Raw genomic sequence first — 15,501 nt, 5'->3', positions numbered from 1 at the left:
CGGATTGGGGGGCGGGGGTTTATAATCTTCATTATATACCTTTAGGCACCAGGCAAAAAAGTTCCTTTTAACCAGGCACTTTGGTTGATTTGATTGACATCCTATGCCCTTTGAAAATGTGGTGGCTTTGGGGGGGGGGGGGAGTTATTGGGTTTATTGTTTTTATTTTGATTATATATTTTGCGGTTTTATATTTTGATTTTGTTCTGTGAACCACCCTGAGACCTCCAGGTACTGTATAAGGTAGGTTGTGTGTATATTATTATTATTTTAAATAAATAAATAAATAAATAAATAAATAAATAAAGTTGAATAGTAAGAATATATAATTACTTAGTTATTTTTATTTATTTAAATTATTATTAAGTATATTATACATTTTTATTAATTATATATTATTAATTTAAATGAATAAATAAAAATAGTTAAATAGTAATAATATATAATATAATAATTATTTAATTACTTATTATTTATTTAAATTATTATTTTATTATACATTTATGATTATTATTTGTTTTTTTATTATTGCTTGTTAGCCGCCCTGAGTCTGGCCTTGGCTGGGGAAGGCGGGGTATAATTATTATTATTATTATTATTATTATTATTATTATTATTATTATTATTATTGGATGAGAACAAACCACGTAAAAGCAGGAAGATTAAAGCCGCACGTTTTGATTTCAAAATAATAACAGCAATAGTAAAGATACTGTACTCGAAATATACCGATGTGGAACGCAGGCTGCACTCTGCACATGCCCGAGGGCAGGCTTGCCCGCTTCCCCTTCCACCACGGACTAAGAATAAACAGGCCCTCCCGGTCGCGCTGCAGCCCCGCCTCTGCGGCGTCACAGTCCTGGCCGCAGCAGCAACAACAACAACAAGAAGAACCGCGAGGACGAGGCCTAGGGCAGCGGCGGCAGCTAGAGCAGCCCCGGGCCGGGCGTCTTGGGCAGCGGGGCGGAGATGGCGCTTCGGCAGGCACTGGGAAGGGGCGCGCGGCTGGGCCGGGGCCTGCTGTGGCGCTGGCTCGGGGGAGCGCCTCCCCCTCCTGCGCCGCCCAAGCCGGCCGCCTTTCTCGCCCGCCGCCCGCAGCAGCCTCTGCCGGCCCGCCCGGGCTTTCTGCGCGAGGCCGCGGCCCGGCTGGGCCTGACCGGCGGGCCTCCGTCGCCGGGCCTGCTGCTGTTCCGGCAAATGGCGCCGCGGGTCCCCCTCGGGCCCCGCCGCCTCGGGCTGGCCTTCGGCCTCGGGCTGGCGCTTCTGGAACCGGCGCTGGCCGAGCAGAGGCAGGCGAGCGAGGCCTGTAAAGGCATCCAGGTAAGCGGGCTAGGCCTCGTTACCATGGCAACGGGGGCGGCCTTCAGCATAGATTTGGGACGTTTATATTTCCTTACCAACTCCGTCGCACACTTCCTTCTACAGAAGTTAAGGTGGTTGGTTGGTTGGTTGGTTGGTTGGTTGGAAGTCGCTTTGGGCAAGAGAAAGTGACTTAACAAATTTAGTAAAGAATAATAATAATTGATTGCATTTATACGCCCCTCTTTTTCTCCAAGGAACTGAAGTCCTCCCCATGGTCCTCCCCGTCTCTTCTTTTAATCCCAACAACCAACTTGTGGTGGGGTAGGTTAGGTTGAGAGGCAGTGTCTCCCCCATTGGGGTTTGCGGCTTGAAAAGGAATTTGAACCCCTGCCTCCCATATCCTTAAAGGTAAAGGGACCCCTGACCATTAGGTCCAGTCGTGACCGACTCTGGGGTTTACTGGCCGCTTTATTGGCTGAGGGAGCTGGGCGTACAGCTTCCGGGTCATGTGGCCAGCATGACTAAGCCACTTCTGACCAACCAGAGCAGCGCACGGAAACGCCGTGTACCTTCTCACTGGAGTGGTACCTATTTATCTACTTGCACTTTGACGTGCTTTTGAACTGCTAGGTTGGCAGGAGCAGGGACCGAGCAATGGCAGCTCATCCCGTCGTGGGGATTCGAACTGCTGACCTTCTGATCAGCAAGTCCTAGTCACTGTGGTTTAACACACAGCACCACCCATGTCCCAGATCCTTAGTCAGAGACTAATCTCAGAGGGGTTTTTTTTTGGGGGGGGGGGTTCCACAACTTCTAGTGTTTCTGTCGCTTTCTCCACATAATTTTATAAAATTCTATGATATGTCTTCTCTTACTCGTCTTTTCTCTAAATAAAAAAAGTCCCCAAAGCTGCAATATTTCCTCATGGGTGAGAGACTCCATCCTTTTGGTTGCCCTTTTCTGAACCATCTCCAACTCTTACCTTTTTAAAGGTCAGGCAATTAGAACTGTACACAGTATTCCAAATGCGGCCACACTGTCTCACCTCTCCTTCTGCAGGAGCTGTTTGGAGCCGACTGAAAAGCACCGTTATCATAAGCATAATATTATGATTTGCATTTTCTCTTTTGTTGTTGTTGTTTTCCCCCCATCCAGACAATATTTATCCAGAGGAACAAACCTCAGAAAGAGCCCCTGGGCTTATTTCGCCAGCAAGGCTTCAAATTGGAAGAATATTCCATTGGACGATCTATTGGCAAAGGCTGCAGCGCAGCTGTGTATGAAGCAACCACCCCTTTTGCCATGCCTCACAAAGCAAGTTCGGAGCCAAAAGCTGATCATTTTGATCATTGTGATGGTTCAGATGCCCAGACTGGAGGGGGAAAGCTCTGCCAAGTTGGTTGTTGGAGAACTGGCTTCCCGCTGGCAATCAAGATGATGTGGAACATTTCGGTGAGGATCCTGTGTTTGGTTTGCTCCTCAGGTGTTGAAGGAAAGTGCATTGAAACCTCAGTCCAGTGGAGCAGTAATTGATGTTAATCTAAAATATGTCCTGCAAGAGCCAGCAGTTGCTACTGTGGTGTCAATTATTTCTTCTGAAAAGTGCGATAGGTTTCTGGGGAGAAGAAAAACATAATGAACAGCTTGATTGGGAACAAAACAACAGTAATGCAGCTCTCACAGTGATCACAAGCAGCAGCATCAGAAAATGCAGTGTGCAGTAGCGGTGGAAATGGAATGCTTTCTTCTTTTTCCTGCAGTGTTGGCTTTTAAAGAAATCCTTTAAAACCTTTGAGGAACATAATGCCAAACCACAGTGGCCAATCCTTACTCTGCCTGTGCACTCCCTCTTCCATCCCTTAACCATACTTATTCAGATTCCCTCCCTTCATTCCATATTCTTGGCAAAACATACTTTGCCATGTTGCTCAAACCATGCAAACTAGTTTAGATAACCCAGCAAACAATGGTTTGACAAGAACTGGGGGAATTGCTGTCTTAAGGCTTTCTACATCAGGGTTCAGTAAATATGACTCTTAGAAGACATCTGAAAGCAGCCCTGTACAGGGAAACTTTTAATGTTTGAGGTTTTATAGTGTTGTTAGTTTTTTGTTGGAAGCTACCTGGAGTGGCTGGGGAAACCCAGTCGGATGGGCAGGGTAAAAATAGTAAAATTAAATTAAAGTACGTGAACAAGGGCAGTGGACATAAGCATTCTAGCACCAGTCTGATGCCATTTCAGTCGTTCTTTAGTTCCAGAATGACTGAAAGGCTCTTTCCTCTGACCTCCCTTGTAGTAAGTAAGTAGGTATTCCCTATGCATAAGGGATTGTGTGCTTGTGTTAACCTGAGGCTCATTCATGTTATACCAGAAACCACTGTTTGGCGTTACTCCTGCACCAACCCACTGAATGGGAATTGGCTGGCAGATTAACAGAAAATAAAAACAAATTAGAAACGCGGTATCAAATATGATGCAGAAACAAACTACAGTAAAACTCAACAGCTGGGGCACAAATAGATGGGGACTGGCCCATAAAGATAGGCAGGTGGGTTATAATTTCTTTCCCCTGCCCACAATGTAGTTTAAAAAGTAACCGTGTTTGAGAGAAATTCTTGCAGGTGATGGGAACTGGAGATGTAGGTGTATTGAATTAAAATCGGCATAATTGTGTGCTGTTCACATCTTATCCCACTAATGTGTCCCTGATGAGTTAATAACTTGTGTGAGTTCTGGGCCTCATTAAAAGCCCTCCTACAATTAATTTGAAAAGAAGCCTCCTAACAGCTCCCTTTCCAGCCATTATTTTTTATTCTCTCTTCATTATTGTTATTACTGGGTTTCCTCATAGGGCTGTTTTGAGGATTGCAGAGATAATACATGTGACTCAAAGCCAAATATAAATATCATTGTTGCCATTATTAGAACCCCCTTCTTTTTAAAAAGCTGTTTTATGCTTCAATATATTTACCATATCTTGCTAAGGGATTTTTTTATTTTTGGAGAAAGGAGGGTGTTTGGGACCTTACATATTTTGTAGTCCTATCTCCAGATTTCCCCATGTCCCTTCTTTTATGATACACTGCATCAAAATGGGGATGGGTGGCACAGAAATCGAATTCAGAATTTACTTAATTCGTTCCAGAGGTCCATTCTTAACCTGAAACTGTTCTTAACCTGAAGCACCACTTTAGTTAATGGGGCCTCCCACTGCCGCCGCACCGCCGGAGCACGATTTCTGTTCCCATCCTGAAGCAAAGTTCTTAACCCGAGGTACTATTTCTGGGTTAGCAGAGTCTGTAACCTGAAGTGTATGTAACCTGAAGCGTCTTTAACCTGAGGTACCACTGTATTTAGATGAGGCAGCCTTCATTTGAACACAAGGAAAATAAATCATGTTTGTGCTCTTGCAGGCTGGTTCTTCAAGCGAAGGCATCCTCAACTCGATGTCACAGGAGCTAGTTCCAGCCAGCGGCTCAGCCTTATCTGGAGAATTTGGTGCGATCACTCCTCCCAGGTATAATTTGTTAATTTTGATGATGTAGGAGAGGGAGCTGAGGCTGATGGGAGTTGTAATCCAACACATCTCAAGGGCACCAGTTTGGGGAAGGCTGTTTTAAGTACATGCAACTTAATGAAGATTGTAAGCTGCTCAGGGTGCAGACCTATTTGAGAGCCAGTGTGGTGTAGTGGTTAAGAGCGGTAGTCTCGTAATCTGGGGAACCGGGTTCGAGTCTCCACTCCTCCACATGCAGCTGCTGGGTGACCTTGGGCCAGTCACACTTCTTTGAAGTCTCTCAGCCCCACTCACCTCACAGAGTGTTTGTTGTGGGGGAGGAAGGGAAAGGAGAATGTTAGCCGCTTTGAGACTCCTTAAAGGGAGTGAAAGGCGGGATATCAAATCCAAACTCTTCTTCTTCTTCTTCTATTTTTGTATTAACATGCACAGTAATAATGCACAGCAGTAACAGTCCTATTATCCCTATCCTTGACTCATTGTGTCCTTTCTTCTGTTGCTTTCCTCATTGTCTGTTTTATTTCATAAGCTCCTAGCAGCCAGAGACCTGTCTAGGTTGCCTTGGTAAATTGGAAAGGCAGCACAAACTGTTATGGTACCTTAGAAATAATAACAACAAAGTTTTGTGACACCTTAAAAACTAACAAATTTATTATGGCATAAGCTTTTGTGAACTAGAGTCTACTTGTTATTGTGGTTGGGGATGGAATTGTAAATTCAGAGGGAAATGAGGTGCAGGAAAACAGCAGACAGTGACAATTCATTTAGATCTCAGAATGCATGCAAAATAAGCTTATTTTGAATACATTCTAGCTCTGAGTTGGCACCCTCGTGCTTCCAGCATTTCATTTCCTTCTGAGCTTATTGCTTACAGTTCCCTCTCCTCTGTGTTCCTGCAACTGTTAATGGATCTAACAAAGCAGATTCAAGTCAACAAAAGCTTATATGCCATAATTTTGGTGGTTTAAGGTGCCACAGACTCTTAATCTTCATTGCAGCAAAAACAATAACATGGTTACCCTTGTGGAAATAATAGCAGTTGTTATGCAACAGTTAAAGCATATTGTTTGTAGTTATAAATGGCACCTTTGCCCAGGAGCAAAGTTCCAAACCTCTGGTCAGGCAGCCCATGGGTCATTTTTCCAGTATATGGTTGAAACTAGTCAGAGCCACAAGGATGTTGAAACAAAGATCAAGGCACAGCCCCCAATAGCTTAGCCATGCTTTGGCTATAACAGGACAATTAATACATTTTTATAGAGAACGGAGCAATCAATGACAAAAAATTATACATGGCCATAGAAGAGCTGGGTTGAATGTAGCCTCTACTCTGGCCCAGAAAACATAATGGCCTACTTTGCTGGGCTGTGAGAAAACAGACTGCTTAGAGATTGCAAATTCATTTTGCTAATTAAATCTGCAGTAGCAATGATAAGTGGTTGTAAGCGGTAACAAACTGTCTTGAAATAGGCAACTTGTCTTCGGGAAGAAGAGGCTGAAACCTCATCCAAATATAGTCCAGGTGCTTCGAGCATTCACATCACACGTCCCACTGCTTCCTGGTGCAACGGTGGACTATCCAGATGTTCTGCCCTCCACACTGAATCCCTCTGGAATAGGGCACAGCCGCACACTCTTCCTAGTGATGAAAAAGTAAGTTGGGAGAGAGCAGGGTGGTCCATGGATTGTATGGCTGCAAAGTGCACCTGGCTTCTAACCTTTATGGTTTGAGACAAAAGTTGATCCTCTGCTCCCAACAACAGTGATCGAGTGGCAAATGTGGTTTCCGAGCTCTCATCATCCCTGAGCATTGGCCATGCTGGCTGGAGCAAATGTGAGTTAGAGGCCAACAACTGTTGGGCCACAGGATGGGGAAGGCTGGTATAGCTAAATGATTAGTTAAGATGCAAGACTGGAAGATGAAAGGTAAGGAAGAGAATCCACTTCCACTATCACCCCAATACACTGGAGCTTCCTACGGTTAATGCCTTCATCTTTTTTAACCCACGAGAACTAGAAACTTGATTTTTTAAAAAGAAAGAAAGAAAATGAGGAAAGCAGAATTAGCTCCACATCATGTCCAATTCCATCAAGGATGAGGCCATGGTGCGGTTTGGAGGAAGCTGGCCAGACAGTGAGCTGCAGCTGAAGCAGGGAGATGGGTCAAGAAGCAGAAAGCAAGGGTAGTCAGAAACAGGTCCTAGGAAAGAGTGCAGGGTGCTAATTGCTCTGAGCCATAATTTTCAGCAGTCATTTCAACAGTTTCTCTCTCTCTCTCTCTCTCTCTCTCTCTGTGTGTGTGTGTGTGAGAGAGAGAGAGAGAGAGAGAGAGAGAGAGAGAGAGAGAGAGAGAATGAATGAGACTATTGGAGAAGAAAACAGCCCACACCTTTTACCTGGTGAAAGTTGACTTAATTTTCTGGTGATGTGCATTTATTTCAAATACCCCATAGCAAAGGCACCTTCCCATGCTTTTTCAAGCTTTCTGCTGCTGCTGTTGATGAGCAGCATCATGCCAGGGCCATCTCCCATTCCATGGTGACATTGTGAGGGAAAGTGGGCCTAGGAATTACTCAGGTCCTGCTTGCAGGCTTCCCATGGATGCCTGGACTAGATGGGTCTTTTGCCTGATCCAACAGGGCTCCTCATGTTGCCCTATACCACCAAAGCAAGCAAGGAAGGAGTTGGATGGGAGATGTCTGTGCTATCTAGGACTCCAAAAAACAAGCTCATTCCCACATGAAAATGATGTTTACTTCACTGCACCACCAAGGATGAAGAGAAAGCAATGTTCCCATTTTCAGCCAGATTTAGATGTTGCTTCTGGAACCCCACTAATGAGCTGCCACTTCCTTGCTTGCTCCATCCAGCTACCCATGTACGCTGCGCCAGTATCTCTGCGAGAGGAGCCCAGCTGCCCACCTGGGCACCATGATGATCCTGCAGCTACTGGAAGGGGTGGACCACCTCATTCGACACGGAGTGGCTCACAGGGATTTGAAGTCTGACAACATCCTCGTTGAGTTTGACGCCGGTACGTAGCGCAGCTGCGAAACCTTTGCTTGCATCTGGTCAGGGAGAAGTGATGAGCAGGATCATTGTTCTTGGAATGGAGAAAACAGGCAGAGATCTTCAAAATGCTAGAGCAGTGGTAGAAAACCCTGGCATCAGGCTTCTCATCATCACATATCACCAACAAAAAGCACTTCGGATGGGGGAAACCCAGCTTCGAATCACTCCTGGGGCACACAACTAGGCTACCTCACAGGGTTGGTGTGATGATTAAATGACACAGAGAACTTGGTTGGAATGTCACCATACAAATGTCATAAACAATAATTGCAGGTGCCCTCTTGGAAGGGACACTCCCCATTATATGTCACACAGGATGTTCCAACTAGTCTTGGTGCTGCTGTGTCGCCCGGCTTAGAAGATGCATATTTCTTGCACTTAGGTTATAGGCAACCCAGGAAGCTGCCTTTGCCTGAGTCAGACCATGTTTTGGGTCCATTGAGTCGAGCCAGTGTTGACTGGCGGTGGCTCTCTCGGGTCTCCGTCCAAGAGAGGTCTGTAAATGGAGATGCCAAAGATTGAACTAAAGACCTTTGACATGTGAAGCAAGTGCTCTGCCAGTCAGCAATGGCTGCTCCTAATGAGCCTAGGAAGCTGACTCATTATGAGTCTTTCCCTTGCTCCATCTAGCTCTATATTGGCTGCACTGGCTGCCAGCAGCTCTTCAGCATTTCCGACTGGGGTCTCTCCCCAGAGATGCTGGGGATTGAACCTAAGACTTTTATGTATGTTTGCAGAGCAGATGCTCTACAACTGAGCTAATACTTCAGTAACAAATGGGGGAAATGGAGTTGGGGAGAGCCCATTCTCTGTCCACTGAGGATCTTAAGCTGTCTCAGGCAGAAATGCACAAGGCTAGAGGAACCAATTCTTCCAGCCTTAAAATTAAATGTAGGCAAAGTGGTAATAGGAACACCCAAAATGGCCTGACCATATTGGCTGCCCTCCAGTCCCGCAGTTGCAAATTGGTCGATGGGTTTTCTCCAACTCCCTGATTTTGGACATCTGTGGTTTGCCTGGCTGCACAGCAGCAATTTCTGAAGTCCCAAAGTACAAATAGGCTAATAACTCAGTGCTTCGGGATCGTTAAGCAATAGGTAATCCCAGGGCAAATTCACACTCTGCTAGAGCCCAGAGTGCTTTTGGCCCACTGTCAGTTTCTGGCGTGGATATGTTAATTACTCTCAGCCTGACTGAGACTCAAGTGGGCAGGAGACAAGTAAGGGCAAGCAGAGCAGAGTAATTAACGTCCGCAGTAGAAGCACATGCTCTGTTCCCTCTGAGAAACGCTTTGTAGCACGACGATAAGGCAGAAAATGCAGGGGAAAGATTTGGTCTTGAACGAAGGACGCAGCTAAAGGTGGCACCAAAAATCCATGCTTGTGCATCTCCTGATACAGAGTGTGTGCTTACTTGGTGAAGGGTGGTGGTGAATGAGGTTGGGAGCGTAGCACTGGTTTGGTGGGGTTAACGCTCCCCACCTCAACCTTTTCCATTAAAAACCTTCATTATTTTTCAGTTTCCATGCATATGCAACTATCGCAGTCAAATATTATGTAGGTTTGTAATCAGTTTAGAGTTGATTATAACAGTTAAGTGTCTTATGACCCCTTCCTGAACATTGCTATCAGAGAAAGCATTCCAGAACGAGATCCTCCCCACCCCACATGGGCCACATTTGGCAGGTTGATGGATGCGGTTGCCCACCTGTCAAAAATCTGATGCCACAGTGATGTCAGGTGGCCCATATTTGCATAGTGCTGTGCCCGGAAACCACAGTCAGCTGTCAGCATTTGCAAAGCACTGTGTTTGTAGTGCTGCTGATCAAACAAGCCATGTCTAAACCTGCTCCACATGTGTCATATATGCCATTGAAGGAACCTTCCGGGGGGGTGGTTACAGCCCTAGAGACTTGCTCCTGCTGTCCATTCTGAGTGCTAAGCTGGGCTGCTGTGTGTCTGTTCAGAATGTAACTCTGTTCCCTTGCCGTCATTTGCAGCTGGGTGTCCAGGGCTGGTCATCTCAGATTTTGGCTGCTGTTTGGCCGACAAAACAGTTGGCTTGAAACTTCCTTTTACCAGCTGGTATGTGGATCGTGGGGGCAACGGCTGCCTCATGGCACCAGAGGTAATTCTCATTCTCTCTCTCTCTCCCTTGGTATAATAAGGTTTGTGTTTTGTAACTTTAACCATTATGTCTTAGTCACTACCTTCCACACATTCCTGTACCTGCGGTTTATTTATTTTGGCTTTATTTTATGACTGTATTTGTTTGACAGTGATCTATAATTGTACATGGGCTACGTATATAGCCACCAGATCCCATTTGATAACCTTATCCTTTGCAGAATCTTGTATAACCTTTCGTTTGAAAATTTATTTGTATTTTATTTTTTTAAGAACTACTCCAAATTAGATGTGCCTTTGCACTACACGTGCACATTTTAAAAAGGCAGTTAGCTTCTGGGTTAGGCCGATAATTAATGCGATCAAAGCGGGCATGAGAAGCAATGTTATCCCTTCTGCCCCTGCTGTGCCAGAAGTGGCATTTTACCAAAAAGTATATGCCAGCTTCAAATTCTCTCCTCCTTGCCTCTCCTGATCCCATTAATTATCAGCCGCTCCTCCAAACAACAGCAAGCAATTTGCATTTAAAGAAACCTGCTTGGAGGCATTTAAAGTTTTGGCTGGCCTTGTCTGAAGGTTTGTTTTCCGTATCTGTTTCCTGACAGGTGGTCACTGCTACCCCCGGCCCCGGGGTTGTGATAGACTACAGCAAAGCAGATACATGGGCGGTTGGGGCAATGGCATATGAGATCCTTGGTGCCCATAACCCCTTCTACGCCAAAGGGGGAGCCGCTCTGGAAAGCAGGAGCTATCAAGATAAGGACCTGCCGCCCTTGCCAGAAACTGTACCCCTGGAAGTGAGAAAGCTGGTTGGATTGCTGCTTCGGAGGGATCCGGCCAAGGTGAGAGTTTCTCTCTTCTTTTCACAAGGGCTTCCACGCCTCCCCACATCTTGCTCAGCAATGGCCATAGAAGCCAGTATCCTGCAAAAGGCCCTCTGACTGAGACCAGAGGGCTGGGCGTCACCTGCCACCTTAGTGGCTTTCGTTGGACCAGCTGTGGCTGATACAATAACAGAGGATATGGTGCTCCCAGGAATCTTTGTCAGGAAGAATGGGTAGCTGGCATGCTCTTATAAGTAAATACATATATGCTCCAATTTCATTAAAAATATCAAAGTGGTGTATGACAAGAAATGGCTGGTGGGGGCAGGGGGACAGACAGAAATAAATATATACCCCCCTCCCCCCCCCTCTCTCTCTCTCTCTCACACACACACACACACACACAAACACACCAGAATCACAGATCACCATCTAAGAGTAGAAAAGATGTAGAAAAGGCAGCATAGAAGGTTTTCAGCAAATGTCCAAAAGTTAACATTGAGAACACCCACTGAGTCCCTTTTGGAAGAACATTGTACAAGACTGGGCCCAGGACATCAAAGGCTTGATTTAGTAATGGTATCAAATGAGTGCAAAGTTGACTATACAGAACTTTCCCAGAACTTCTGAATTGTACACTTTGTAATTTTATTTTAAACAACTGGAAACTTAGGAAGCTGCCTGACGCCAGGTCAGACTGTTTGTCTAGCTAGCTCAGCATGGCCTGTGTTCACATAGCCTGATAAGCCAGGATTTGCTGGTTTACCATGATTGATTGAGTTCAAACGACATACACTAGCACCTTGCCTGTGTTTGAGTGCTTTCTACAATTCTCCCCCTTTCCCCGGAGAATGTACTTCATTCCAATGGGGAAGTTTGCAAACAGAAACCAGAGAAAGGCACACCAGAGGTGCACACCTGAATCAGGTTGGTAAAGCAAACTCTGCCGTGCCTTTGATTTTCCCCACCTCCTTTCCTATTTCAGAGGCTCTCTGCACGCGTTGCAGCCAACATCCTCCACCTGAGTCTCTGGGGTGGTGATGCTCTCAGCCTGGAGGACCTGAGACCCGCCAAGATGGTTGGATGGCTTCTTCACCAATCACTCGCCACCTTATTGACAGATCGCTTTGGAGATGGGAGCAAAGTTGAAACAACGCTGAAGAGGTGTTTTCTGGCAAACCTGGAGTATGAAGATCTCTTTGAGGCGGCCGCCCTGCTCCACTCTTGGAGGAGCGTAGTGTCGTGATGGACTCAGATCTGCTCACAGCTGTTGCTGACATTTCCTCTGATGTTCCACTAAAAGCATTTAAACTGGCTAAGCTACCTCTTCCTTGCAGGCCGGAAAAAAATACTGTAGGTAAGAAGCACTTTCTAGGGATTGAAGTGTTCTCATTGCAAAGGTAGATTGGGTTTGGTTCTGCTGAACCCCCCCCCCCCCCTAAACAAACCTGATGTGGTCATTGCATTTGGCCAGCAAAAAGAATCAGGTTGATTGTGTTGCTTTGAAAACAGAGTAACTGGCTGCAATAGTTCCTTTTCAAGAATTGGGTCTCTGCTTCAAACAAGAGTCTCTGTTGAGAGGGGAGGTAGCATTGATGCAAACTAGATTTCCTCAACTTAGTGCCCTCCAGGTGTTTCCGAGGGGGATGATGGGAGTTGTAGTTTAAAACATCCAAAGGGCAGCAGATTGGGGAAGGCTGATACAAAATGTGTGCTTTTTCTCTCCCTCAAAGCTGTTTATTTTTTGCCATTTAAAAAAGGTGATGAAACTACATTCTTTCCCCCTCTGCTTAGATAACTGAGGGTTGTTCCATGCCAGTATTTTTCCTGGGGTGTGTCCATGGAGAATCGAGTGCCCTTGGATTTATGAATTCAGTTGCCTCCATCTCTACTTTACCAGGGAAAACACATCAGACAGAAGGGGGTTGGACTGGGTCAGAAATAACTTCTCCCGTCCCTTTTGACAGCTCCTTGTTCATGCAGAGCCTTAGGAAAATGGGGAGGAGATTTTATTTCTCTTATTTCATAAAATAATTTGCACACTGCCCCTTGGTGCTCTTGTTGCATGTCAGGCTTTCACCCTCCAGGTGTCTCCCAACTCCCATTGGCCCCAGTAGCCAGTAGGGTCAGCAAGGGTTAGGAATGATAATAGTTGCTGCCTGGTAGTTTCTGGAGGGCGCCATGCTGGGGGAGCCTTCTGGAGGAGCGTTACCATGGCACTGCTGCAACTGGTTGTAGGGAGGGAAGCAGCCGACTCCCAGCATCAAGGAATTCTTACCCGTCTTTGGATTCTTTTGTATGTGACCCATCCAAAGATCTGTTCCCCTGACAGAAAAAGTGATACATCACTTCTGGAGTTGGAGTTCCTTCCTACTGAAATGAAGATCACAGGATTGGGAGCAGGCAGGGCAATAGAGAGTGGGGTAAAGGAAAAAGCCCCCCTTCTGTCCTGTGAGCCTAACAGGGGCTTTAGGAGGGGATGGCTCCTCTACCAGTTCCATGCACCCCAGCTGAAACAAAACCTCTATAGGATTGCTCTGTTGATCTTTCTTACTTTGTCCTTCTAAACTTCCCCAGCCAGAATGCATGTTAATTGTTCAATTGTTAATTAATCAGTGAATGAGCACAAGAAGGAAAGTAAGGAAACTATTCTAGGGCCAAAAAGATAAACACATTTAATCTAAACAGGGCACCAATAATATCTCACAAGGGTCCTTAAACAAAGAGACAAGGTTACTTGAACTGTGATGAGCACAAAACAAACTCATTTAGATAAGATACCTGCTGGAAATAACAGCTGTATATTTTGTGAATGCAGAGCTGAAGGGAAGCACATACCGGTCCCTGCCTAAGAGCCACGGGTGGCATGGATTTTGTGTGTATTATAGTCTATTGTAAATCACCTTGAGATTGAAAGGCAGGATGTAATCTTCTAAATAATGGGTGGCTCACCTGTGCCTGCCCCCTCCCCCCCCCCCCCCGATGTTGGAGGCTGCAACATTTGGCCAGTGGTCAGGGGGTGTTGGTAGCTGCAGTCCAGCAACAGCTGGAGGCCCAGAGATGCCTAATCCTTGTTATAGATAAGTGTGGGTGGGGAGTCTGTGTGAAGGACAAGAATGTTACAGGGAAGCAAAGTGAAAGGAGGACTTTGAATCAGGAGGAGAAAGCACCTTCCATTTGGACTGGAGTACTTCCATATATATTTTTTTTTGCTAATTGGGGTAGGAGCAGTGAAGGGTCATTTGCATTTAAGACATCCAAATATTCCAAGTTTGATTCTTTTCTTTATATTAAAAAAGAGAAGCATCACACCACTTTGATGATCCAGCTGGCAACAAAAAATTCTGTCCTTGCTTTGCCATCCCAATCACTTGCCTATCAAGGATTCCACATGTTTGCCTGCATGGAATTCCTGATCATTCATAGTGACCAGGCCAAGCAGTTTAAAGGGTGCTTTAGTGGCACAGGACTTCTAAAAATATATATATTTCAGTACTAGAAAGGAAGTTGATGGAATCCCAGACCACTCCATGCAGTTGATTTCTAGAAAGCAACTATCACAGTGATCTGCCATATATACTTTTGGAGACTATTTTAAGACTTAAAAACAGAGTGGGGGAGGGGGTTGGTTCACATGACACCTGCAACTATAAAACAATTCCCATGCTGGAGGGTGGAAGAGTCCCTGGATTATTCCCTCTTCATATGATGAACAAGAGGAGAGGTGAAAGGGCTGGGGTGGGGAGAGAAGCATCTACCTAAGCTTTGGCATCACAGTAGGCTCACTGAGCCACCTCTCATTTGGCAGAATGAATAAACGTTGATGTTCTACTGAATTACTTTGGGGTGTTAATAGTTAGCCTGTGTTGATCATTCTTAATTACTTTAGTTAGACTTGGTAGCTGTTGAGGTGTTTGTTGCTAGTTGGGAGAGTGAATTAGGTTACCTATTGGTGAAATAAAGTGTGTGTTACTTAAAGACTAAAAGAGTATTTGGACATTCTGTTTTTTGTTCTGCACCAGGGCACTAAGGGAGGGCAGATTCCAGGGAGTCTGTGACAGGCATCCCCATTCTGAACAGCCGTACTGAAGGAATGAGGATCTCAAAAAGTTTGGATAGATTCTTTCAGATACTAATTGCACACCTGTGTACATTCCACAACAAAGCTGCACAAGCATATGTTTTAATCCTTTGTAGCAAAACCCAGCCTTCCGAGAATCTCAGCTTTTGTTTTAAAACAAGTCAAGTCCTTAAGGCCATTTCTCACTTAGACACGCAGACATTCCTTTGTCTACATGATTAAAAGGTGCAAGAGAGCCCTCCCATCTCTCTCTTTCCCTACTGAATTATTTGTTAAGGTTTTAAGGGTCAAAACCCAGAACAGTGCCTGGCAGTAGAATTCTTAAAAGGGCAGGAGCAGGAGATTTTGGGTTCTGTGCCAATGTCTTCCACCTCCCATCATTCCCATCACCTGCTGTCTAACCCTTTTGCATGTTGTCCACTGCCAGTTCGAAGCGTGAATCCCTCTTAACAAGGGACGGTTCAGCATCAAGTCAGGGTTGGGAAGCTGCAGGCAGGATGGGGGCCAATGGGTGTGATTGCCCTATGTGGGCGACTTATTCTGCCTTCCTTAAAATAGGTTTAAAGGGCTTTCTGATC

The 15,501-nt window shown here is 45.4% G+C and overlaps 1 protein-coding gene across 1 annotated transcript; it reads left to right on the top strand.

Moving 5' to 3' along the window:
• The first annotated feature begins 769 nt into the window (after positions 1–769).
• Positions 770–14,828, top strand: PINK1 (PTEN induced kinase 1). The gene is made up of 8 exons (XM_083752670.1): positions 770–1,320; positions 2,458–2,754; positions 4,717–4,820; positions 6,291–6,473; positions 7,691–7,854; positions 9,892–10,019; positions 10,624–10,860; positions 11,828–14,828. Exons 1-8 carry the CDS (start codon positions 970–972, stop codon positions 12,086–12,088), a joined length of 1,725 nt encoding a protein of 574 aa, XP_083608796.1. The 5' UTR covers positions 770–969; the 3' UTR covers positions 12,089–14,828.
• Positions 14,829–15,501: the final 673 nt, after the last annotated feature.

Source organism: Podarcis gaigeae (assembly GCF_964106915.1).
Source record: "Podarcis gaigeae genome assembly, chromosome: 8".
Classification (NCBI taxonomy): Eukaryota; Metazoa; Chordata; class Lepidosauria; order Squamata; family Lacertidae; genus Podarcis; species Podarcis gaigeae.
This window is presented reverse-complemented; position numbering and strand designations above follow the sequence as displayed.

Coding starts and splice junctions, on each gene's coding strand:
- PINK1 (XM_083752670.1), top strand. CDS start 970: ATGGCGCTTCGGCAGGCACTGGGAAGGGGCGCGCGGCTGGGCCGGGGC. Junction 2,755..4,716: donor AGATGATGTGGAACATTTCG/GTGAGGATCCTG, acceptor GTGCTCTTGCAG/GCTGGTTCTTCAAGCGAAGG. Junction 6,474..7,690: donor CTCTTCCTAGTGATGAAAAA/GTAAGTTGGGAG, acceptor TGCTCCATCCAG/CTACCCATGTACGCTGCGCC.